Source organism: Porites lutea, chromosome 8 (assembly GCF_958299795.1).
Source record: "Porites lutea chromosome 8, jaPorLute2.1, whole genome shotgun sequence".
NCBI classification, from domain to species: Eukaryota; Metazoa; Cnidaria; class Anthozoa; order Scleractinia; family Poritidae; genus Porites; species Porites lutea.
Window position 1 is genome coordinate 32,560,534 of NC_133208.1, and position 26,061 is coordinate 32,586,594.

At 39.0% G+C, this 26,061-nt stretch overlaps 4 protein-coding genes across 5 annotated transcripts; 1 reads left to right on the forward strand and 3 right to left on the reverse strand.

Annotated features, from left to right (window-relative positions):
* Positions 1 to 2,219: 2,219 nt before the first annotated feature.
* LOC140946488 (uncharacterized) lies at positions 2,220 to 6,978 on the reverse strand. 2 transcript variants are annotated; one of them, XM_073395616.1, is made up of 5 exons: positions 6,588 to 6,978; positions 5,547 to 5,870; positions 4,423 to 4,698; positions 3,684 to 3,763; positions 2,220 to 3,243 (listed from the first exon to the last, which is right to left on the reverse strand). In XM_073395616.1, exons 1-5 carry the CDS (start codon positions 6,970 to 6,972, stop codon positions 2,584 to 2,586), a joined length of 1,725 nt encoding a protein of 574 aa, XP_073251717.1. In that variant the 5' UTR covers positions 6,973 to 6,978; the 3' UTR covers positions 2,220 to 2,583. The 2 variants fall into 2 exon arrangements, with proteins under 2 accessions (XP_073251717.1, XP_073251718.1); XM_073395617.1 differs by lacking the exon at positions 5,547 to 5,870.
* Positions 6,979 to 11,342: 4,364 nt separating this feature from the next.
* Positions 11,343 to 14,516, forward strand: LOC140945578 (uncharacterized). Its single transcript, XM_073394591.1, has 3 exons — positions 11,343 to 12,851; positions 13,405 to 13,500; positions 13,908 to 14,516. The coding sequence occupies exons 1-3, from the start codon at positions 11,343 to 11,345 to the stop codon at positions 14,400 to 14,402; spliced, it is 2,100 nt and encodes a 699-aa protein (XP_073250692.1). The 3' UTR covers positions 14,403 to 14,516.
* A 1,284-nt stretch (positions 14,517 to 15,800) lies between these two features.
* On the reverse strand, positions 15,801 to 17,558 carry LOC140945579 (uncharacterized). Its single transcript, XM_073394592.1, has one exon. It carries the CDS (start codon positions 17,556 to 17,558, stop codon positions 16,032 to 16,034), a length of 1,527 nt encoding a protein of 508 aa, XP_073250693.1. The 3' UTR covers positions 15,801 to 16,031.
* A 2,523-nt stretch (positions 17,559 to 20,081) lies between these two features.
* Positions 20,082 to 20,772, reverse strand: LOC140946826 (uncharacterized). Its single transcript, XM_073395932.1, has one exon. It carries the CDS (start codon positions 20,643 to 20,645, stop codon positions 20,130 to 20,132), a length of 516 nt encoding a protein of 171 aa, XP_073252033.1. The 5' UTR covers positions 20,646 to 20,772; the 3' UTR covers positions 20,082 to 20,129.
* Positions 20,773 to 26,061: the final 5,289 nt, after the last annotated feature.

Here is a 26,061-nt window from a genome sequence, read left to right on the forward strand (position 1 = left end):
TAAGTTCACTGTTCGTTAAAGAAATTTGAAAGAATTGGTACGAAAGGCCGTGGAAATGTGTTTGCGAGTGCTAAAGGAACGCAACAAAGGTAGGTTCGACAGGTACAGTCGTCAGAAATATCCCATATTACTTTTCGGGATTGTCGCGTGCACATTTTTCCGACAACCTTTCTCGAAATAGCTGTATTCCCAAGTGGTGATAATAGTAATAATGAGTCTTTATTTCATCAAAAGATAAAACTACATATCTTATGTTACAATAATACGGAAGATAAAAACCTATGATAAAAATATCTACATAAAACGCTCTGTATTAATTTTCGGGCGTGCGCAGCCTTTTGTCCTAAGATTATGTACATAAGTCTTCTGGACAGGAATGATATCTTTCAGTGGGTGGCAATCCCTTGATATTATTTTGTATAACTTAATAAATTTCAAGCAGATTTTATAACCAGATCTTGATCGGACTCTTCGCGTAAGTATGCAAATCCTTCTGGAATATTCTCCCCATCTTATATCAAAACAGGAAAATGGGTTATTTGGTTTTAGTGCAGCAGTATCAAATGACGTTAAATAAAGTTTCCTACGTCCTGTTGTTGTGATTATTTTGACTGTGAAACCCACATCAAATGGAATACAGCTTTTATCGTTTTAACTGGTTTTCTTTTAAACGACAATCTAAAAGTTAAGGAAACAAAGATTTTTGTCGTTATCTCGAGAAGAATTTGAGTAAATGCTTTAAATTGCGTCGTTTTGAAATTAGAGACATGTTTCATACTGAAAGGGTAATTGTGTTGTCTTGCCACTGTTTTTTGTTGGCTCGTCAAAATCCTCGTCACTCGTTAAATGAACGCCAACTAAATTATTACTCTGCAGCATTTGTCTTAAAAGTCTGAAAAATAATAGCGCATGATCACAAAATGGGGGCCATGCGTGTCCTTTTTCATTCTGTATTAGGCTCCAAAGTACCCGGTAATGATTTTATAAAAACGCTTCATCATTTTTCCACGGCGAACTATTTTGATTCTGAACTTGAAGTTGCAAAAAAAGTTAGAGCGGACCCACGCCTTCCTTGGAACATTTTCACGTTCTCGACATCGGTTGTATGGAGGGTCATCACAATCTTTATTTGGCTTTCAACTTTGTAAATCCGCATTCGATTAATCTCTGTCTTATTGTTTATGGCTTCCATTCGCAGAAACAACGCAATCGTTAACGACATAGATAAAAAAGGAAAAAGCCAAGAACTTTTAGAGAAAATGTCGTTACACTGGACGATGATTTGCTTTGGGATTCCATTTTCATGCAGAGGAGCTTGAGTATGGTCAGAACTCTTTTCAGAACAGAGAAAATGTTACTTTTCTTATTCCCCTCTTCCGCTTTTCTCCTAGGAAAAGGCTTATTTAATATCTTGAGGTAAATACGTTATCGTATACTCAGCTGGATCAAATTTCTGACCTCGTGACAAAACTGGTGAGATTCTAGAGTACGCGTAGGGTTGGGGGAAGGGAGGGGGGGCGGTTGCGGTAAAGAGGAAAGTGGAACCTGGGCCCAATTGATTTCCCTCAAAGATCCTTCAAGATGTCCTCCCTTCTAAGCTGGATTATCAGCGGCTGGTCAGGGAATAAGCCCTTGTTCCTCTTCCTTTCTTTTCGGGGACGAAAAAAGACCGTATCCACCTTTGATTGCGAAAGTAATGGGTAAGGAGCCGAACAATTGGTGTCCTACGCACCTAACTATAAGATTTTGAGCCGATGTTTTGATAGTGATTGATAAACAAAATGAAGAACTTAGCAGATGCACTCACTGCTTGATCGGTGGGTAATGTTCTAGCCGTACGACCAAGTTTTGCTTCACTGAAATCAAACCGAACTGAGCAAATACATAGGGTTATGATCAACGAAAAAGATTCCATCCATTCGTCTTTAATGGGTAGGAATGAGATGGAGTAGGTCAAATTCAATTTTACTACAATAACTCTGAATAGGCCATTTTACGGTTATGTCTTCAGTGTCCTGCCCTCGGAAGCGAGGCCAGAGGTCACCTTTGCCTATTTTTCGCATGTTAGTTATGTAAATTATCATGGTCACGGCCTGATCGCATGAGGAGAACACGATTTGACTTTAAAAAGAGGATGGTTCAGCCTAGCTTCTATTCAAAGACCAGGACAACAGAACACAAAACTGTAAAAAGGCCTATACGTAATGAGCTTGTGAATCTTCTGTGCATGCGCTGTTTATTCGCTTGGAGTGGGTCATTACGCTTAACTGCAAATTTAACAAAAGACAACAAATATCCATAAATTCAATAAGAACACCTGAAACACAAGAACTACTCAGATTCTTCAGTGGCTTAGTTATGAGCTGCAAATGGACAAGTTGTTGGACAGGTGCTGAATTAAAATCTGAAAAACTGATTAAGCTGTTTACCGGGCCTTTGATGAAGCTGAATAAAACTAAAACAACTAATTGGAATAGACATATCAGAAATCTTGCCTAGCTTTTAATCCTCCGTGTTTCGTGGGGAGGACAGTTTTCAGAGCAGAAAATTGGGTTATACGCAATTTGCAAAGCAAGCTTAGAATCAACGAATCCACAAGTTTAATGAGTAGGACTTGGATGGAGGATTGTTTGTTTGAGCGTCATACCCAAAGTCATATTCAATTTCATTGCTGCCATGTTCAACAAAAGAAGCATAGTCAGTTTCTTTAATTCCAATCCCATGATCAGCACGACTACAGCTACTTCCTCCTCCACCAATCATCATCACTGATCCATCACCACTATCCCAGTCACACCAGAAGCCGATCTTGTTGCTGCTTTGGATGTTGCTGCTGCACTCAGCCTGTTGAAACCCGTCTGTTGTCTTGTACTGTCCGCCATACTGAACCGTGCAGCTTCCAAGGCACCTGTCACTGGACCAAACCTTACCATTTCTAAAGTCGCCATAACTTGTGATTTTTGATCGAAATGTTTGTCCACCCAAACAGTTCCCTGTGGTCTGCAGTAGAGGCGTGTGACTGGAGTCATCACTGCGCGTGACCTTAAACTCTCTGCCGCTGACCAACCAGAAAGCTGGTGAGATCATATCCGTATTGACTGACGGATCAGTTGTTGTTCCAATGGAAGCATTTTGGTCATACCACCAGAGTCCATCGTTTCGCATCCAGGACCTTGTGTCGCGATTTGAAAATCTGGCGATAAGAGTCCAGTGTGAACCTTGGGTTTTGACGTCACAGTACACCTGTGTAAAATCAAGGCAACCTCGAATTAGATGAAATGAAATAGATGAATTTTTCAATTAATGATGTTATTTAGTAAATGACGTTATTCTAAAAGAATGACAACAAGAACCAATTCTTGTCTTTTAGATTGCCTGCAGTCAGCCTTTTATCTTAAAATCTGTCCAGTTCTTATCCCGACCGGTACAAATGTAAACAACGACGTTAGACGAGAAAAGACTAGACTGCGAGCAGTGCCTTTTTTTACAAAGTTACATGTACTCCAAGCGTCACCCATGGAAGCAAACGGCGAAGCCGCGAGTCGCGATGAACGAAACTGCTCGCAGTTGAAATCATTTTTTTTCAAGGCTTACCAACACTAAGTGTTAGTTAGCCTTGAAAAGGGTAAAATGGGCGTCCGGAAATCGTGGAAAAAATTCAAGTTTTGTATTTTTAACCTTACCTGAAATTTGTTTGAGTTTACTTTTAAGTCATATGTTCCTCCCGTTGGAGAATGTTTGGACACGGCAGCTTTGCAGGAATCTTAAAATTAAGGCAAACAACACAAATTGAACTATAAACGGCAGAAAAAAAATTGAACTTTATGATTAATTTCCCTTTCTAAGTTTCTATAAACTATAATCTACTCATTGTTTTAGTTGATAAAAGAAAAGAGGTCGCAAAACCGAATTGTCCGGTAAAAGAGGCTTGACATTTTTTAGACTGTATATGAATGAACTTTTTGTGGGGAGGCGTGATGCCCTCGAAGTTCGGATCTGGATGTCCGGGTATTGGCCTTGTCATTGCCTTGTTTTCTTAGACAAGAAACCTTGCTCCACTTTATCGCTTCCTTCACTCAGGCGCCCCTGTGGACAAATGGGTACTGGCGAAATCATTGCCAAAGGTAATCAACTACCATAGCCATGAGCGGGTGGGGGCGGGGGTGTAGCAACACTCCCAGTCATTCCGTGCTAAGGAAACCTGAAGTCAGCTGCTGCCTAATGGAATACTTAATTCGTATGCAGACTTTGCGATTCCTTTATAAACTTAGCAACTAAGCTGCAGTGTTTCAAGGAGCAACGCCCTTCAGAGAAAACTAATACCGTCGCAATCTCGCTCAAAAAACGACATCCCCATAATGAAGTACTAGCCCACCCGTTCAGTGGATTAAAATTTTACAAATCCAGTGTTATAATGAATACCAGGCGTCCTTTGGATATTTAAAGCCATCACAGCCGTAACTGAACCAAGTTTGTTTTTAGCCGTACAAACGTATGTTCCAGTGTCTACAGCAGAGAAGTCTTGAATTGTCAATGTTCCGTTGGTAACACTGCTCCGTCCCCTTGGTAAAGCAACCAAAGGTCGTGTCCAGGTGATCACAGAGGGTGGATAACTAAAGGCTTCACAAGTTACTGATGCTACCGCTTCTTCTTCTATAACAAGAAATCGTCCTGGGACTCTGGTGAATCGCGGGCTAACTGTGAAGTAGAAAGAAGTGAGTGACTTTATCAGTCGAATCTCAAAGACAATTCAATTTAATTCCTTTTGATTTACACTGGTTCACTTTGCGATTGTCACTTCCTCACATATTTCCTTTTTTTCGATTCACTATGTCTGTCTTAATGTTTTCCCTCGCTATAATAATTGTCAAGTGGCGTATATAGCATTTTTTCTTTTTTGAATTGTTGTTACTGTTTTCATCATTAATAGTATTAGTATGACAGATCAAAAGGAGTGATATAGAATATAGATACTGATGAAATACCAGGATTTTTCCTTTTACTAAAAAATCATATCTTCATCGCGCACAGTGAAGATACTATTTTTATCCTTCATGCGTGAGGATATTGGTGTCGCCATGATTACTAATATGATTAGCCAATTACAAGAATTACAAGAGTTTCAAAAAGTTGTGTTTTATGTAGGAATTTCATCAGTATCTATAAAATAAACAGCATATTACATGGCCGCTTGGGGATACGAATTTTATCTTCTCGTGCTGAAAGTATCTCTCACTCGCGGCCATGTAATATCTTAAGATAATTATTATTGTTTGAAGACTTGATCCCGTAGTGATCGAATTGAACAACCGGCTCTTGATAAACCGTTTCTCTTGGTCAGTGTTCTCATTATTTTTTAGAAACTCTGCATTTTGATTTCCACCTTCACTGCAATCAAAACTGGAGATTATGTCACTTGATTTAGTTATTAAACAATTGATATCAGCAATGAATTCAAGAAACTAGCCAAGTTTCGCCGTGACTTGAGTTGAGTTCAAATGGAAAATAAAGAGTACCGGGTTCACATTTTTAAATAAACTAATTACCTTCAACAATAAGCTCAACAATTTTCTCATCTTGCCCCAGCATATTAACTGTAATGCATTTATACTCCCCAGAGTCATTGAATGTCGAGTGTATTATATCAAGCCTCCCGCCATGACCCAATTTCGCAATATTATTTCTCAGTGAGCCTTTCACTTTTGTCCAGGTCACCGTAGGCTTTGGGTTGCCACTGGCCGAGCAGTAAAACGTAGCAGAATGGTTCTCTCTCACTGTTTGTGTGTTAGGAGATACAACCGCTACTGGAAGAGAAATAGATTCTCCAGGATCACCCTTCAGTCCCATCATTCCTCTGGGCCCCACAGCACCTGTTGAGGTTATTGTAACATTATTCAACTTCAAGTGCTTCGCTGCTGGACGATATGATTCTTTATTATATCCGTAGGCGGACAATATGAAACGAATCTTGTTATCTAATTGGCTACCCGAGCAGGCAAGATGGGCGCGGGCAAGATGGGCCTATCTTGCCCGTTCGGGATTTCCGCAATGGTCCCGCAAGAAAAGTTCTCTTTTTGGCCATATAATAAAACCGTTATTGACCAAGCTTGTTTGTTTCTGATGGCTGCATATTGGTCTTGTTCTTTTTTGCGTTTTTATTGAACTCGAGTTCGTCTCGGCCACAACAACGCAAAGATGAACTTGGCCAATATCCAGCCATCTTGACCTCACGCTTGGTCAATAACGCGTATATATCAAAAGTGAATTCTTACATGAATAAGGAATTTAAGGCAGCATGTAAGGGCAATTAAAGAACAAGCAATTTTATTTGAATACTTGCAACTTTGGAGAAAGGACCCTCTAGACTTTGTTTTATAAGTTAGAAAAAGTGTTTAGCAAATGAATTTAAGCAAGGAGAAAATTCAAATACGTTAAACCTCGCCAGATTAGAAAGGCTTTCAAATACGAAGAGGCCTGTTTTGTTGTTAATTGCAGACAGCGAAAACCGTGCACAAGTTAAATCAAATTTTTCAATGGTTGTATTGAAAACTTGTTAATTTTCAAATTCTTCTCTTTGAACACTTTACCTTTCTGCCCTTTCTCTCCTTTTATTCCTGGACTTCCCATAATTCCTTGTTTACCATGTCTGCCGGAAGGACCCATAATGCCTTGCGCACCTTTCTTACCCTTGTCACCAGGCCTTCCTCGTCTTCCTCTGGAACCTCTACTTCCTTTTTCACCAGGAGGACCTGAGACGCAGACCTTTTTTGAAGGCTGACACCAGGATTCTGGTTTCAGTTGGCTTATTCTTATATTGATTTCACGGCGTACTCCCTCTATTGACAGCGAGCTGTTGCTTGCTGAGTTCATGCTGCGACGAATCCTTGTACTGGCCAGCATTTTATTGGAGTCTAACAGGAGTTGCAATAGAAACACAAAGAAAGTCGGTGGAGTAACAGGTTCGGACTCCATAGCATTGTGTTAGCTGAAAATTTTACATTTCTTGGCCAAGGCGATCTAATTCAATGCTTAACGACCTTGCCAGTCTTTCATTAGCCTGCCTGTATGTGAGCAAGCTCTCCATCTGGGGGAGTCGCGAGAAGTCACGCGACAGCCGCGCACGCGATAAGGGACACGAGTACCCCTCGCAGCTTCGCCGCTCGCTTCGTTCGCCTGCTCGCCCGCTCGCCCGCTCGCCATGATTGAAGAGCTTGCTCGCAGGCTTGTGTTTCATTTAAAAAATATCAACAAAAAGGGAAAGACAATTTAAAAGTAACGGACGGCAAAGCGCCTCATTTAGTACGAAATATGAAAGGAATTAATTTCTCACAGCTATATCCAGATCCAATGATTTCCCCCGTATCCAATTACTGTACCGCTAGAACAATGTTTCCTAGCTAAAAAGGTCTTGAGATTTATTTTTAAAGTAGCCTAGTCCCAGCCTAGTATCAAATGACGTTACATAAGTCTGTTTTCTACTTCCTGTTGTTGTGGCTCGGTGAGTTCAGTTTTAAAAATACCTATACTAATACTCTTTAAATGCAGTAAGCGACTCGAAGGCACGTCGGAAATTCAGGTTACTACAACGCCTGCTTTACCAGTTTCAAACAACAAAGGAGAAATTAATTAAACAATAAAATTATTTCTTTGTCTAAACCATTGCTATAGAGGCAGTGTGGAGTGTCTGAGACACAGGCTATGCGCAAGACCGGTTTAATTCTTTTTAAAAATTAAGGCCATTTAGATTATGGATCTTGTCTCGCGTGATTTGCTTTTGTCTTGACCGCATTCGCTGTATGGCTTTTTTCTCAAAAAATTCTCAGCATTTTTTTGATGCACGTGAGAGTTATTTCAGTGGTCAATAAGTCGTGTCAACAGAGGCACTACTACTTACATACATACATACATACATACATACATAAACTTTATTTATGTGTCTTGGAATGTCTAGCCGATGGGGTTAAGAACCCCTCTACTAATTGGGGACACCTAACAACCTAATATAGTTACCTAACAATATAATATAGTTAAAAACCTACTAACTATCAACTAATGAAATAATTGATTTAAAAAGATTAAGAATTACAAAGGATGCAATTGGAGCAATTGTCGTCGTCTATCATTACACCTAGATCAAATTTACGAATACAATTTTTGAAACTAAATAATGATGGGAGAGTTCTGATTTCGCTTGGTAGCTTATTCCACAACTTTGGTCCCAGGTAGGTGAGCGAGTTTTTACCATATTTATTGGTCCTAAATCTGGGAATGGCGAACTCTGCCGTCCTCAAGTTGTAGGGTGAGCAATGCGCGTGAAATAGCTCGGACATGATGGGGCATAGTTTGTGTTTCACCTTATACATAAGGATAGCAATATCTTGCAGTCTTCTGTTCTGAAGAGTCGTTAGGTCACTTTTGTCCAGCAATGCTTGGTAGCTTGATTGCTTATCTAGGAAAACTGCGCGCAGTGCTCTTTCTTGGACCCGTTCAAGCTTTCTTTTGTCGGTGGCACTACAGAAATGCCAAGTCAGGTGGCAATAGGTTAAGTAAGGCAATATGGCTGATTTATAAAGAGTTAATTTAGCATTGGTAGGGACAAGTTTTTTAAGCCTTAACATTACACCTACCCCTTGACTCGCCTTCTTACATATTTCATTAATGTGAGTGTCAAAATTCAACTGTTTATCTATGGTGACCCATAGCAATTTAAGACAGTCAGAAGATTCGATGGTGTTTCCTTGAAAGCGTAATGGAGTGTTACTTTGCATTCACTCACGTATTTTCTGCCTTTTGTTAGCCCGTCAAAATTCTCCTCACTCGTTTCAAGAATGCAAACTTATTACATAGCAGCATTTGTCTAAAAATATTGAAAATATTAAAGAGCCTGATGGCTAGCAAAATGGTTACCGAATGGTCATGGTGCACAGGCCAGGAGCCCCTAACTACACTTATTACGCTTTCAGGCACTTATTTTTGCTTGGTTCAAGGCAATGTGTCGAAAGCTTCATTGTTTTTCTACGATTGGTTGTTTTTGTATTCTGAACTTAAAGGTGCAGGAAATGTAAGACGGATGCATGCCTACCTTGGGTCAATTTCACATCTTTGTCAACTGTTGCATGGAAGGTCTTCATAATCTTCATTTGGCTTTCAATTTTCGATATTCGCATTCCATTAATCTCCGTCTTGTTGTTGATTACCTCCATTCGCAAAAACAACGCAATCGTCAACAACATAGACAAAAAAGGGAAAAGCCAAAAACTTTTAACAAAAGTGTCGCTACGTTGGGACGATAATTTTAGAAGTTGGGATTCCATCTTTATGCATGCAAAGCAACTTTGACTCGACTATGTTAAGAGCAGTAACTTTACACCCCATATTCCGTTTCAACTTGAAATAGGTTTGTTTATCATCTGGGAATCAAAACAGTCAAACCTTGTTTATACGGACACTGGGGGTCATACATGTAGAAAGTGTCCGTATGAAGCAGGCTGAAATCAAGGGCTATATTCTCAAAGGGACAAAGCAAACTGTCCGTAATGATGAATTTTCCGTATTAAGCGGGTGTCCGTAAAACGGGGTTTCACATCTGAGTTAACGGTACTGGGTATTTCTACTGAATTTTAGCATCTGATTTCGTGACAAATGTTGATCTTGGTGTGATTGGCGGGAGTCCTCGTTGATCGCGTGAAAAGAGCGTGGAGGGTAGTGGAGGGAGGAATGGGGCCCAAGACCCTTTACCCCTTTTATTTTAGGCTTCCTCCCTTCACGAGGTCTTATGGGTTTTTTTATGACAACCGGAAGCCAGAGACATTTACAGTCTTTGGGCTGCCGGCTAGCCATAAAATCAGGGTTATTCCTAAAAACTATTTTCTAGCTAAAAGTGCACGTTTCAAAACTGTAGAGATAATTTCTCCGACCAATATAGCTTTTATTCAACCAAGAATAACTCTTATGATTAACCGTTACACAGCCTACAAAGCCAATGCCCACCACAAGACCGTGCCCAGACCCTGATTGAGGCCAGCTATTTTCTTGTCCTGCGATAAGAAGTTCACATTCCCTTGTGGCAAGTCTGAGTTTGGCTGAAGCAAATTTCCTACGCGGCCAGGCCTGCTACGCCGCAAACTATCCAGATCTGGGTAGTGACGCGTCATCTGTATGGAATTTCCGCACTCGTTTCTCAGACTTCATTTCGTGGAAAAACCAGCGGTGGCGTGGCAAAATATCGGCTGTTTTCTGAAGCTGGCAAATGTTGGCTAGTTTCAGTATCTATTTTTTTAGCGGAGCTCCACGCGCGCGCTTCGCGCGCGCGTGGGCAGAGCCCCATTGCTAAGGAAATCTACCCATCCCAGAAAATTTGGTAATCACGTGACCGACCGACCGAGCGACCGACCGACCGTCCGTCCGCACCACAGGCATACCAATGTTTACTCTCACACTTTCTAGCTACTTTGGGAGCCCAGGAGAAAGCTGATTGCACATCAATGTTGTCATCAATTGACAGCTGTCAAAACAGGGTATCCGCTGACCACTATCATCTGACCGAATCGCGGGCTCAGGTGTCGACCTATCGAGGTTGAGTATTTTTTGAAGTTATCCGCTGACAATTTACTCGTTTTCAAATGATCGCAGGCTCACGTTTACTTTTGTTTTAAATTCATATCAAATATGTTGTGTTTATGTCAGTATCGCCCCGCACTATTACGATTTTGATTTCAAACTGACTTCAGACGCAAAAATTCAGCCAGTTTTTTAAAATACAGGCGGGGAAGACCTTTTCTTACCATGGTCACGTGTTGGTCACGCTCCACGTCCAATTTTTATGCTCTGATTGGTTAAAATTTGACAGGTGAGTTCATGCGTAAAATTTATGCAGCATCTTGAAAGTTGTTTACTTGGACAGCTGAAGCTGACAGAGTTTTGAGTCAACTTGTGATGTTTTTAACTGTCTTTTTCCACTGGATGTACTATGGTAGGCGGAATGGTGCAAAATTCAACGAATCAAAATCACTACCAACATCAACAACCAATCTACACTTCAAAATTTTTTTTCTACATCAACAATAAAATCCGTCCAACTTCAACGATTAACGTAATAATCAACATTCGAAATATGCTTAATTCAACAACTAAACAAAATCAACATCAACAAAAATTCCTCTTTTCTTCAACGACGATTTGCCTCACAACCAACATCGTAAATCGACTTCAAGTTCAACAACAAAAAACACGTTCAACAATTTGGGGACGAACGACTTTCTATGATCGAGGGAGGTTGGGACCCAGAAATTCTAATCACAGGGTATGCTGGGAAATAGAGACACGAGCACGAGGAAACAAACATGGCGGATGAAGAGGAGAGAATTAGGCGATGTGTCCGAGAGGAGTTAGAGCTAAATCTTGTCTCCAGAACTAGAAATTTAATTCATTCGGCGGCTTCGAGTTCTGTACCTGAATTGAATAATGTTTTTGCGGGCCAAACTGCACAAAGGAGCTCTTTTGGGCCGTCATCTCGACCGACTGTAAAAAGACAAAACATTCCGGGCCATTGGAATAGGCCAAAGAAGACGAAACAAGAAAAGACGAAGCCAGTCCAGTCAATTCCCAAGACTGTCTGGCTTTTGGAGAGACCAGATGACGATGTTGAGATAACAGACGATGGAAGTTATAGTGATTATGCTATAACTGAGGATTGCATCTTATTAAAGGCTGAAATTGACCTGAAGAGTGACCAAACCGAAGAGGCCATCAGAGGGGAACTAAAGACTGTTTTTAACAAACGATATCCTGACATTGGTCTGTATGATTTTGAGTTTGTGAAGAGGGAACGCAACGTAATTATCACTCCAATAGTGAAAGACAATCATGCATGGGATTTTAGTCATGTCAAGCATTTATGTGGAAACGGAAGACTGTATGTTAGATTGATAACTCATAACGTTGATGAAGTTTCTGGCAAAGCTCGTGACAAGTGCCAGGAGGAAACTGCGCCAGCAACCGCCAGCAATGTTGATTTGTGTAATGCCTCAAGCGGTGCTACCTTAGAGCCTGTTGATGAAACCTCTGAATCTTCAGCTCAACCTCCATGCTCTATTGATGATGACGATCATGATGATTTGTTAAGACCCTCTGGTGCTATCAACTCAATGCTGGATCAAGAAAGAGTGGAAAACCTATCGATGATGTTCCCTAGAATTCCTCATGATGTTATAAGAAATGCAGTGGTAACCTGCACATCCATAAATACTGCTGTCAATGTGTTGTTGCAATATGGAAATTTTGATCATGATATTAACCCCAGTACCAGCAGTGATGATAACAGTAACATTGTAACCCAAGAAAACCCACCACATTCGTCAGGGAGTCTTCCTTTTGTATTACAAAAGTTAAGAAGGAAAATGAAATCAAGGGGGATGCGAGAGAAGTTAAAAGTTGACCCAGAGGATGAAGTAATGGATGTATATAGTTATTACAAGAGTTCAGATTTTGACCCATTTATCCCTATCTTCATTTACTTAAAGGGACAACCAGCCATTGATACTGGTGGGGTTTTGCGTCAGGTTTTTAGCAATGTTTTCCATGCACTGGCCAACAATGAAGTAATCAAGAACATATTTGTTGGAAGTGAAGATAGACTACTTCCTGCTTTCAGTAATGAACTAGTTGTTAATGGGTTTTTTGAAACTCTGGGTAAAATGATTGCACACAGCCTTGTGCAGGGAGGACCAGGTTTTCCTTACCTCTCCCCAACGATCTACTGGTACTTGGCGACTGGTGACCTTCAAGTTGCTTTGCAGAGGGCCTCATGTGTAGATGTTGATAACCATGATCTTGTTGATTATATCACAAGGGTATGTGTTTGATTTCATAAAAATCCTCAGTACATTGAACTAGACTTTTTCGTGCCTTGACTTGTACACAAAAATGAGTTCCCCATATAATAATATGTATTGAAAAACTACCATCTATTGAATTAAAAAGAATTATTTTTATTAACCAGAAAGGTGTGCTTTAAAAGTGTTCAGAAAAGCTATTTCAATATTTTTATAGCTTCATCTGACAATGTATTGTACATGCTCAAGGATGTCACAGGAAAAAAATATTGTTTTGCTAATGGTGGCCCAACATAAGGCTACTAGAAGCCTCTTGTATCTAAAAATGGGGAAAATAGCATTGAATCCATTGTAATCATTCCAATAGGCTAACATATAAAAATACAGTAGAACCTCGGTTTCCCAAAACACCCAAGAATAATATTATTCAAACCAAAACAGATTTCCCTATTAATACAGTGTAATTTTACCCCTGATTTTTGTAACCTCCCAATAACTGAAATCCAGGAGGTTTGAAAAATTGGGATTCCACTGTATGTGACTGTGACCTTAATTTTTCATTGATCTTCAGATCACTCTTGCACCAGACAATGAACTGCCTGGTATCTCAGCAGAGTCTGGTTTCCTGCAGTTGATGTCAGAGGCTGGAGAGAGTAGAATACTCAGTGTAAGTGAGAAACCTAAGCTCATTAGGTGTTAAAAAGAGAATATATATGAATGACTATTTCAAGTTGTAGTTTTAAATTATTTTGCTTGGCTGAAAACAGTTGAAAGTACAAGAGTGTTTATTGAACAGAGATTATCAGAAACAAAAATAACTCCTTGACAGCGGATCATCAAAAAACATTAATGGACCCTAGTAACTGTTGCAATGAAACCTCATGCAGCTGATATGAGTGTTAAATATTAACAACTTTCCTAGTTGAATTTTACCATCCCTATAATGGAATGCAATTTTTCACTTGAAGGCTTATAGCATTAAGAATGATGTTGATGCCGACAGGTTGAACCCATGGAGACCTAAGGTCTAATTTCTCATCTTCGTCATTAATTTGGTTTGTTTCAAATTTGTAGCCTAAGAACAAGATTGATGTTATGCAGTCTCTTATGCTGCATAATATTCTGGTGAGAAAAAAGTCCATTTTGGATCAGTTCAGAGGAGGATTATCAATCCTAGGCCTATTGGATGAGATCAAAAGTTGTCCACAGTTGTTTGAAGATTGTTTTGTTCATAAAGATGAAGTAAGCAATGAGTCAGTGGCTAGTTGTCTACATTTTACTGCCAATGAGGATGAAGGCGCAGAGAGAGTGTTTCAGATGCTTCAAACATTCATCCGAAATAGCAGTCCAGATGATCTTGACAACTTCCTCAGGTTTGTGACTGGTTCAAGATCCTCAGGGACATGTATCCTACCAAGACGCATCACAGTATCTTGTGCAGCTGCAAATAGCATATTTGCATCAACCTGCCTTCTTGATCTCAAACTGCCAAACCATTTTGACAGCTATAGAGATTTTGAAAGCTCAATGAGGTCGGTAATTAAGGGAAACACATTCACCACTGGTTGATCACTCATGGTCACTCAAGCATATTAGGTACACAACAGTCCAGGGGAAAGTCCTGCAGTACTTAAAAATATTCCTGCTGCTTTCCAGTTTCACTTGGGTCATCATGGTTTCTCCCTGAATCCTTCATTGACTTTTAACAGCAACTGTTAAAAATTTAAGTGTGGGATTGTTTTTTGGACTTCATCTTTTGGTAATGGGATTTTTCAGGTTTCCCTTAAAGCTTGAGGGAGTTTGGGGGATAAAAAATTGGTCAGAAACCAATTTGCACCTCCTAGTCACTTTGGAGTACACCAAGTGGGACCTTCCCCTGTTATTTGTTATTTAAACTTAAATCAGAACACTGTTTATCTAAAAAAAAACAGTGGTTGAAATTTGCACCTCATAGTCACTTTGGAGTACACCGAGTGGCGCCTTCCCCTGTTATTTGTTATTTAAAGTTAAATCAAAACACTGTTTACGTTAAAAACAGAGGTTGAAGTTTGCACCTCCTAGTCACTTTGGAGTACACTGAGTGGCGCCTTTCCCTGTTGTTCGTTATAATTTAAACTTAAGTCAAAACACTGTTTATCATACAAAACAAAGGTTGAAAATTTAAAGTAAGAAACAGCAAAATACACATTGGAATAATGTAACAAAGTACGTTTAATATGCTAAATTGACATTTTGAAAAATGAACATTGTTATTTTATACAAAACAACAAAGTGATGAGAAAAGCATTAGAAGCTAGAGTGCAGACATTATACACATGAAATACTTTTAACTATTTCTGGATTTCAGGCTAAATAGCAGTATTCAAACAAAAGAACAGAATAGATATAGCACTGTTTTGATTTTGCAGTGTTGTGTGAGTCTGATACCTGCGCTCTTATCCAGAGAATTATCGATTTGTTCAAATTCTATTAGAACGCCTACAATGCTTTGGAAATCCCTACTGCTGGACTGTACAAGTACGTAGTCTATGAACAGCAATAACAAGTAGGGTTGACATTAGTTTTATTAAGAGATTGTATGTTACTGTTGGTAATAAACATGTTTGAAATTCAACAAAATGTACTCTTCAGTGTGTAACTTGCTTTCTATGGTCCATTATTCAGCTGTGAGTTCTGCTGAATCCAAGCACAAGTCAGGATGGGCAAGTCAAAGGGGGGCTTTTTACACAGATTGTCAAGATACCACCCTATTGGTCACCATCTACAAGGAAAGGAGAGGAGGTCCTGCACTTGAGTTGACATTAAGTCAAATGATAGAGCCTAAGCTAAAATTTTTTTTTTGGGATTTTGACCCCTGTAAGTACCAATACTATACAGTGTATGAACATTTCTTGCCCAAAATCTATGTTCTTACAAGCAGCCTGGTTTTTACTGTAGTCAACCAGAGTTGTTGCACCATGTACACAAGATTGGACGTTAGCCCTGCCAAAAAACTGAAAATGGACCTAAACACAAAATGTCCTAAGTTTGATTCCAACACAAAATTTGATTATTCAGATAATCAAATCCCCAGGATTCCATGCATTTGGACGAAATTTGTCCAAAAATTTAGATAAAGAAATGTAGGGTCCCTTTTCAATGGTAGGACACATACCAGACAATGCTCACCCCCAAAATGATCAGCCATTACAGTGTACATTACTCACTGGTAACTAAACCTTGAAGAATAGCGAGGCAATGTGTGTATATATCAATTCCATAACGATTCGATTCTTGCAGTGGATTGACCATGGTACAGAGCTGCTCTAAGATATGATCTGAAAGTGGACTGTCGTCGTCAACTTCCACTATGGGTAATTCGTCATCCATTGGTGTAGGTGCAGCTGGATCAAATCCATACCAGTCTAAATCATCAATAGATGGCTCTGCCTGAGCTACATCTGCTACTGCAGTTAAAGTACGGTTTCTGATATCAACCATACCATTGGACCAGATTCTTTGCGGGCTCCAGTTGTGCTCAGTTCTAAGAGGATGGTTATTCCATGCTGTTTTAAAACTTGTTATAGCTCTGTTTATACGGGGCAAAAACACATAGTTCAGAGCAGATTTATGAATTGGGTTATCCATATTCAATAAACCATTCTCTTCCATTGCCTGAAATGTGTAATAAAAAATGTGGGCTACACAGCGAAAGACATCCCGCCAAAGCCGTTCGATCCTCTGGTTGTGGGTTGACGTGCCTGCCAAGTAGCTTCCTCTATTAGGGCCTCTCCTTACTTCCATTTCTTGCCAGATGCCAACATTTTCCCCACCTCGATCTGTCCGGACCCTTGAGGGCAATCCAAATGACTGGATGGCACGTAGGAACAGTTCTTTTACTGTGTCACTACGATTATTTGTTGAGCAATGGAGGTAAGTGATTAAACGTGAATAGCCATCAATGGCCCCATGTATAACGAATCCCCAGGATATCAGAGAATGATGGCCATCTATATGCCACAAGCTGTTTGGGCCAGGCACACAGTATGCACGTCGAGAGATGGTAATAGCCCATCGAATTCTTGCATTTCTCGGGTCAATTCTTGCCAGGCTCTTACGAATGCGATCTCGCTGGATTCTGATTCCCTGAGATCGAAAATGTCCACAAATCATGGATGATCCAACAAAGCACCCATGTTCTTGCAAAAAGTTCCCCACTTTGTTGTCCAGCTCATCATCACTAATTTCATCAAATTTTGACAAATGCTCTAACCCAAATTCAGCGACTCTGCGCTGAATTGTCCAGCGTGACACCAATAGCATTCGAGCTATTTCATTCCAGTTAAAGCCCAGTGTCCTCAGCTCGATTAGAGTTTCCTCATTTATATCAAACTTGGGTCTTCCTGGTTGTCCGGTTTTAATAGTTTCTGGTAAACTTAATGACAAAACGGCTACTTGAGAACATCTCGAACGACAAGGAAAATCACTGTGACGAATGTAGTCCCAGTACATTAGCCGGAGATTGTGTGCAATTTCGGACAAGGTGGCAAATGAATGTAAATGTTGGATATGAGGAAGCACATTTCCTAAAGCTTGAACAGCATTTTCAAACCTCTCCAGAAGAGTTTCGTCTAAGGAAACGTTTGTAGTAAAGTTTGACACTTTCAATTGCTCATAATCTAAGACTAACTGTTCCAAATCTGTAAAAAAGGAGTTCCACCCGTGGTTGGTAACCCCGGCCGCCATGTTTGTTCAGGACGTGAACAATCGATGAAATCGATAATCGATGGTAATCGATAACAATCGATGACAATCGATATCAATTAATCGATTGATATTGATAATCGATGGAGAATCGATGACGAAAATTTTTGTGATTAATTTTATTACTTAATTTTAAAACTTAACTTAAAACGTCTGTTGTTGGTTTTCACATGACGTCACTAAAATTCAAACTACAAAACTATCTATCCTACTGAGATTTTACTTTCATGGTGTATTAGAGCAGCTGAAAACAAATTTTCAAACAAATTTTCGCTTCAAAAAGGTTCTTGGTTTTTTAATAGAGTACGCTTGAATTTCTAAGCTTTTGCGTGACGCAGCATTTACATGACGGCCGAGAGAGCTGTCATTTAGGTTTTAAAAAAGTTACTTTTTTCGAGGTTAAAATAATATACGATCTGCGTACACTCCCGCGATACCTAAAGATACGGAGACATGAATTTAGTGCCAATCGATGGCAATCGATGAACTTCGCGACCACCCAAGTGTGATTATCGATTGATCATCGATTGGCCGACGCCAATGGATGCTAATCAACAGTTATTAATCGATTGTCATCGATTGTTCGATTGATTTTCCGATCATCGATTTTCATCGATTGTTCACGTCCTGGTTTGTTTCCTCGTGTCTCTATTTCCCAGCATGCCCTGTGATTAGAATTTCTGGGTCCCAACCTCCCTCGACCATAGAAAGTCGTTCGTCCCCAAATTGTTGAACGTGTTTTTTGTTGTTGAACTTGAAGTCGATTTACGATGTTGGTTGTGAGGCAAATCGTCGTTGAAGAAAAGAGGAATTTTTGTTGATGTTGATTTTGTTTAGTTGTTGAATTAAGCATGTTTCGAATGTTGATTATTACGTTAATCGTTGAAGTTGGACGGATTTTATTGTTGATGTAGAAAAAAAATTTTGAAGTGTAGATTGGTTGTTGATGTTGGTAGTGATTTTGATTCGTTGAATTTTGCACCATTCCGCCTACCATAATGTACAAAATGAAATACAGCTGCTATCAAGAGTGTTCTCTTATTCATGGCTGGTTTGTTTATTGGGTTTTTGGTTGAAAAATGCGTCGCTTGTCAAAGCCGATAATCCGATTTCGGATGGCATCGTTTTTGTTTTTCACCTTGCTGGATGCGTACGAGAATTATAAAGGCTCAAGCGATCCTTGCCTTATTTGATAGCTTTCAGGAGCTGCATCTCGAAATATGGTAAGCCTGAGTAATTATTGTATTTAATCTAATTTCATGAAGTCCAGCTGCGCAGTTTATGAAGCTAGTTTATGCACGTTTGTATTAAGATTTGACTGAGACACTGATCTGACCTTGTATAAGGTTTGATATAGGCTTAAGCTTACAGAACTTTAAAAAGCCTTTAGTCGATATTAATTCACCTTAAATAGAAGAAAAAACTTTCCGAAGAATATTTAGTTATAATTTTGGCTGTAGAAAGAAAGCTTTGAACGATTTTCTTTTCGTGAGTTCATCTTTGAAAACAGCCAACACCGGGAAACCGGCGGCTTAAAACATAAACTTTAAGCTTACTAGTAAAGACTTGAGGATTCTTAGACACACTTAAATACTCATTTGTTTTCGTGAACGAAAATTGTTGTCTCTGTAAATGTCCTATCGAATTATTTTTCTTTATTGATTTTTGGTAGTCTCAAAAGTGTAATTTTCATCGCTTTGCCGTTTGTTTTCAGGCGTTCATAAACATCGCTCGCAGGAGTACTCAAAATGCCAAGCGTATCAAACGCTTTTTAAGATTACACATCGTTATAAAACCGTTAATAAAAAATAGACTCAATAAATTCTTTATCACGTTGAAGCGTAACTCTTTTAAAATTTCTTCGCAAATTTGGCGCTTGTCAAAAGTTAGAACCGGCTGGCCGTATAGGGGATTTTGGAAATTTTTTGAAAGGTTTCGCTAATTAAAAGTCCACGCGTGCCTCTGTGGTCCTGAATATTGAATGAATGCAATTTGTCTTGAAGTATTGTGAAATACTGCATTTTGTACGAGGTCTGTATGATAAAAACAGCACCTCATAGTACTCTCTCTCCTCTGATGTGGTGTAAAAAAAAAAAATAAAAGATTGGTTTGCACGCACCCAGATTTATTGGCAAGAATTTGTAAACTTGTCGAACGCAAAAAATTCGGTCTGATTTGTTTTCCAAGAATTTGTTTTGCACGCCTTATCTACTGTGATCAAGAGCCATCATTGCTCTTAAATGTGACCGAAGACTTTTTTTTGGGTGTACATAAAAGGCTATATGAACTCGATACAAAATTTGTTTCACTCCAAAATCACTTAGCTTTTCCCTCAAAAGTCACATGAATGTGCCCTTACGTTAACTGATTTGTGGAATACAAAATTATTGTTTGATTTAAGTTATAAACTTATCAATGGGAGCTTCGCTTTTAGCTGTGGCTAAATATATATATTAATCTATTTCCAAAGTTGAGATGTTTGTTACGTTTGTTTATAGTATCAAAGATAATGCGGTTAAAAATATGTGGAATTGACTTGGGCCTTGCTGCCATTCAGCGGATCCATAAGTTTAATGAGTAGGATTGTGATGGTGTCGGTTTGTATGATGGATTAGCGGTATTTCCAAAGTCATATTTATATTTAGTTCTAGAACGTTTGTTTATCGCAGTTATTCCAATCCCGTGATCAGCATGTGCACAGCCTGAACCTCCTCCACCAATCATCATGATAGATTTAAATGCGTATAGTGGAGTTCGAGGTCCATAACTACACCAAAAGCCGATCTTGTTGCTGCCTTGGATGTTGCTACGACACTCAGCCTGTTGAAACCCGTCTGTTGTCTTATACTGACCGTCATATTGAACAGTGCAGCTTCCTAGGCACTTAGCTGTATGTCTGGACCAAATTTTGCCGTTTCTAAAGTCGCCATAACTTGTGATTTTTGATCGAAATGTGTGTCCACCCAAACAGTTCCCTGTGGTCTGCAACAGTGGCGTGTGACTGGAATCATCACTGCGCGTGATCCTAAACTCGCTGCCGCTCACCAACCAGAAAGCTGGTGAGATCATGTCCGTATTATTTGAAGGATCACTTGTTGTTCCTATGGTAACGTTTTGGTCATACCACCAAAGTCTATCATCATTTATCCAGGACACTTTATCAAAGTTAGAAAATCTTGCAATAAGAGTCCACGGTTTACCTTTGGGTGTGACGTCACAATAGGCCTGCAGATGAAGAGTTAATTTTTATTTATTAATTTTTTTAATTAATAATGGCCTATACGGGGAGGCTCCTCCTCCAGTAGGGGGTACCTATTACAGGCGTCAGGGTGGGAAATCTGTTATTTCAGTTGATGAAAGGCCCAAAAGAGGAAACAAATGCATTTTATTGTTGTAACACAGTCAGGGAAACGTGCTGGTTTTGTGATTTATCATTTAAAATACATTGCCTTTACAAAAGTTAAAAGGGATGCAAAGTTGTAAAAATTGGTCTGTGAAAGGGGTACCATTTGTCATTATAAGGTATATGAAAGGGGGACCTTTTCTGTCAAAAATGGTGCGAGTAAAAAGGGAAAGGGGCTGGACCTCGGGGTGGAGCCTCCACGTATAAAACTTTATTGAGTACCCCCCGGTTTTTTTCCCTAGGAAATAATCTTTTGATGTGAAAGCAGACCTGAATTGTGTACTGAAATATCTAGGCTGTCTGTGTCACCTGGTCAAGATGCACCATCGCTTTATGTACGCTTGAAAGAGTTTGCTTACGCACTCAAAATGAGAGATTTAACACTGAGAACCACACTGATCGGTAATCATGAAAAAGTCAATAGCCTCTAATAAAGCTTACCTCAAATTGTAGCGATTTCACTTTTAGCTGGTATATTCCATCTGTTGTAACAGCTTCACATGACGAGTGCTGAACTGAATGAAACAAAAATAATAAAACACTTTTGGAAAAAGATTGGAATGCACCGCAATGTCATAGGTTGCTTACTGTTTATATTATCAGTATTATGTTAGCCTCGATCTTTGCCAACTTTTGTGATATAGTTACTTTCTAACCTCAATCGAGGTCAGCGAAACCTGGGTTGCATGGGCTGGTTTCTTTAAGGTTGGAAGGGAGAAATCTCAAGTAATATCTCGCGCGCATAGGGAGAAAAGGACTTCCCCTCGCGCGGCTTTTAAAAAAGCTAATAATAACCTTTTGCAAGATCGATTTTTCTGTTGCAGCTAATTCAGAGATAAATGTGTGAAATATAATGACATGTTTTTAGCAGATCTTTATAGTTGTCACGTCCTCTGTGATTGAAGCGAAATTTGAATGATGTAGCAGAGTTTTTTGGTCGCAAAAGAGCTAAACTTATAATAAAGACTATTAGCTTTTAAGAATATATAGGACAAAAGGGAACCTTTAAACTAAAACTCTTAAAACAGGAACCTAAGACAACTGACATGAAACAATCACTGTACTACAACAACAAACTAAAAACATAGGCACGTTTTACATGCATGAGCTATTTTGAATGCTTCAGTGTAACAGTATTGGCAATCTACTCTTTTAATCCTAGATTAACTGCTATGTTTTGTGCGAAATTGGGTATATAATAGCGGCACATTAAAGAAAACGAGAACCGCTGCGCATAGCTAATTCGATCCTCATACTACAGATTCACTTTTCTGTCTTTCCTTCAGACTTCTGGTGCGAAATAAACAAATTGTTAAAGTACTATGAATATCAACTCACCAAACGTTGCTTTAATAGAGGGAAGACTCGAATGTTTCAAGGTTTCTTCATGGTTTCTTAAAATAATGAAGCTCATCGAATACGAATAGCTAAGAAATGCCACGATTTTCATCATTGTTGTAGATGGTTGAATCATCATTATTCACGAGATTGCCACGTGCGATTGCACTTTAATTGAACAGTCTTTGAGTCTGACGACTTAATTCTAAGAGTGTTTTAAATTATTGCTTCTTAAAAGAAAAGAGCCTTCGCTTAGGCACCAGTTACAAAGCTAAAGATCTCTTTATACGTTCAAGTTTACCATCATTACTGTGAGAAGCCAGCATGAAATGTAGAATCACACAGTTTGCACGTGAAAGTGTCGCACTTTGCCCCCTTTCGTGGCTCGTACTTGAGGGAATTCGAGTTATCACGCAGTAATTCAGTAAACAGGATTATAAAAATAACTCGTGCACACAGTTTACACGTGAGGGTGTTGGACTTTATCCCTTTTACAATTTGTACGTACCTAACGCAAATTGTTTACTTCAAAATTTGCTCAAATGATTTTAAGAAATCTTCTCGGCCTTACAATATCTGCAATTAAATAATGCTTTACGCAACGTTAAGGTTGATTTTCCTTCCAAGAAAATTATCAAACTGCCGAAATATATATGTTCCACTCATATCATGTTATTCCACTCAATAGAACAATTTATAAAATAACGAAGATAGTACGCGCGCTCTGATTGGCCGAGAGGAGTGTTTGCATGAGAGTATGTAAACATGGTTGTGGCGTCAAGATGTTTTGCTTTTCGAGCGCTAATCACGCAAGCACACATTTGAAAAAGTTTTCAAGTTCAAAACTCGACAAGTTTGCTATATTTACCCATTCCTTCGTCGGCTGAAACTTGGAAAATCGTTACAAAGAAGATGTGTCAATTTTTTTTTTTCGCTTAAGCTGACATTTTAAGCGAGAAAAATCCGTATTTTGGAAAGCATCTTTTTGCATAACAAGAACTAACTACGCGTGCAAGAGTTCGTGTGTAAGACTTTGCGACTGGTAAGAATTTCTCTTTTAATCAGGACCGTAACAAAGAGTTTGCGTTTTTTCTCGGGAGAGTTATTTTATAAAAGCAATAGAAAACTTTTTTCCTGTGTTTGCATAGCCTGATATAAACACAAGAGGGGTTGGGAGAATTCTCGACAGTTATGCAAACCCTCGACTTGCAAACACGGAAAACGTTTTCTATTGCTTAAATGTAATTATTTTGTCAACCAGCTTCTTCCCATTTAATTCCCTGACGTTACTGTATCTACTTAAATTACGCAACTTTACTAAATAAATTACTTTTCAATAACTACAATGACTCTTAAGCAGCAAGCTTGTTTCACGTTGTTTACCTAATTCACGTTTTTTTTCCCGGTACGAAAAAGGTCTGTTGAACTTTGTAACCGAGAAAAAAAAGCTTGTTTACAGGATTAACAATAAGCGCCCTGCCTTTCAAACTTCTAAAACGACAATTTATCTAAATTTCCCTACTTAAATTTCAATTATCGTTTTATTGGAGGAACTTTGAAAAATATATGATCTTTTACACTCAACCTTTAAGCAGGTGAAACAGAACTCATACATTATGACATACGTGCGTTGTACCGTTCGCGTCGGCCGAATTAGGTCAGAAATGTCTTGAAGCAGCACCCGCACTAAAATATAGACCCTTCAACAGCTCCATCACACCGTACTCAGCGTTTGAATCGTAAAGATATTTCAATGTTATGCTTCTAAACACCTTTAGCCCTAATAAAAGGCGAAAAAATTGTGAAGAATCAAGGTGGCGGTCTCAAAGTGCCCTTGTTTGACCTTAAGCCGGGTGAATGTCATGTTACATGCCAAAATCTCATTGGTTCCTACTCTTCAACTCATAGTACCTTCAACCTTATTGGCTCCTGCAATAAAAATCCCAACACACAAAGCCACAAAGATACATACGCTCAAACCACTGACATATGAGCTATTTTGAACAACAACAATTGCTACCTACTACTACTACTAGTACTACTGCTGCTACTACTATTACTACTAGTCAAATTGATTGTAATATAGACATAAAACCGCTTAAACTGTAAAGAAATATTGTCATACCAGTATACATTTCTAAATGAAAATGAAAAACAAATAACGATCTCGCTGTGAATAAAATTACACTGCTTACCCAGTTCGCATCTTTCTCCTCCCCATGGCTGTTTGCATGAACAAGCAAAAGTTTCCTTTTCTTGGTCAAAAATACAAGAACCTTTATTTAGGCATCCGTTCATAAGACAGTCCTGCCGAAAACAAAAAAATAAATATCCAACTGATATGATTCTACAGCCAAAGCATTTAGCTGTTTATCTATCATTCAGAGAGTTTAAATTTTCGCAGAGATCTTTTATCTACGGAAAAGAGGAGAGAAAATCTTTCAGTTGAGGATTGAAAATTAAACTTAACATGTAAATTCCAGATACGTTTTTTTTCTTAGCATAGGTAACACCGTACAGCAACTCATCCTTCACAACCCTAACCCTAATCCCAGACTACGAGCAGTCCCCATTTTTCCTCAGGGATAGGAAAGCGAGGGAAAGGCGAGCGCGCGTGCTCGCGAGGGGTGATTTTCATGCGCTCTTGCGTTTCGCTCGCTCTACTATCCCTGAGGAAAAATGGGGACAATCGTAGTCTACCCTAACCCTAACCCTTCAAGTAGTTCAAAAATTTACAACGGCTATTCAATATCATGTTATAAAAGACCAGCCGCGCTGTCATAGAAAAGTAAAGTTATATGAAAGTAATTCGTAATTCGCTCGCTATGAAACAAAGCTATATCATGTTGTGACTGTGTCTCTCGAACCCCTCATCATGTCAAGAAAGCAGAAAGGGACGAAGACTAAACGTAACAGTGTTTTACACATTGACCAAGGACACGTTTAGAACTTCTTACCTTAACGAACATTGCAAACGTAGTACCTAGTTGTTGAGTAAGCTTTCCGGAATCGAAGTTTATTGCAGAGAAGTCGTGCTTGTTTAGTTCACAATTTCCACTGCTACTTTTTTCAAGGAAGGCCTCTTTAAAGTTGATAGAGGTACACCAGGTGTGTCTTAAACACTCCTGAACGCATGACATGAGACTAGGCAAATTAGTTTCTTTAGCAACTTGATCTGCAAAATACTTGTTTTCTCTGATTATTAAGTAGCCAGATCTGTAGTTTCCGTGTGCTGCAATTACCGTCGCAGCTATGCAACAACTGATGAGTGAAAGAAGCATGTTACCCGAGCCTTTCCGAACTAAATGTTGTTGGTAGTGGTGTTATTCGTGAGATATTAATTGCAACGTTGTCAATTATAATCGTGTAGAATTTACATTGGGTTCTTAGATATCACTTAGCAGAAGTCGATAATCGAAACTTGATTGACGTGTTTTAAAGTTTGTTACATCTCATATTATTAAAACTAAACTAAATAAAATTGCGAGGGAATCATTTTTGTTCTTCGAAAGTGGTGTGAGAAAGATAGATAAATTAAAACATAATTAGGGTTTAATGTTGTCAATATAGCCGAGGGAGACCCTCTACAGACAGGAAACATTTAAAAAAATTATTATTTCATGGCAAACCCCTAGCCACTAACATATATTGTGCAAATTGTAAGAATATATTTTTATTACGTTTTATGCAAAAAGTTTGGCAAACATGCCAAATTTTTAGCGTTAGCTTAAGCTGATTTATTTA

Coding starts and splice junctions, on each gene's coding strand:
- LOC140946488 (XM_073395616.1), bottom strand. CDS start 6,972: ATGGAGTCCGAACCTGTTACTCCACCGACTTTCTTTGTGTTTCTATTG. Junction 5,871..6,587: donor AGGAGAGAAAGGGCAGAAAG/GTAAAGTGTTCA, acceptor TAACCTCAACAG/GTGCTGTGGGGCCCAGAGGA. Junction 3,764..4,422: donor AAATATCCAAAGGACGCCTG/GTATTCATTATA, acceptor CTTAATTTTAAG/ATTCCTGCAAAGCTGCCGTG.
- LOC140945579 (XM_073394592.1), bottom strand. CDS start 17,558: ATGGCGGCCGGGGTTACCAACCACGGGTGGAACTCCTTTTTTACAGAT.
- LOC140945578 (XM_073394591.1), top strand. CDS start 11,343: ATGGCGGATGAAGAGGAGAGAATTAGGCGATGTGTCCGAGAGGAGTTA. Junction 12,852..13,404: donor TTGTTGATTATATCACAAGG/GTATGTGTTTGA, acceptor ATTGATCTTCAG/ATCACTCTTGCACCAGACAA. Junction 13,501..13,907: donor GAGAGAGTAGAATACTCAGT/GTAAGTGAGAAA, acceptor TCAAATTTGTAG/CCTAAGAACAAGATTGATGT.
- LOC140946826 (XM_073395932.1), bottom strand. CDS start 20,645: ATGATCTCACCAGCTTTCTGGTTGGTGAGCGGCAGCGAGTTTAGGATC.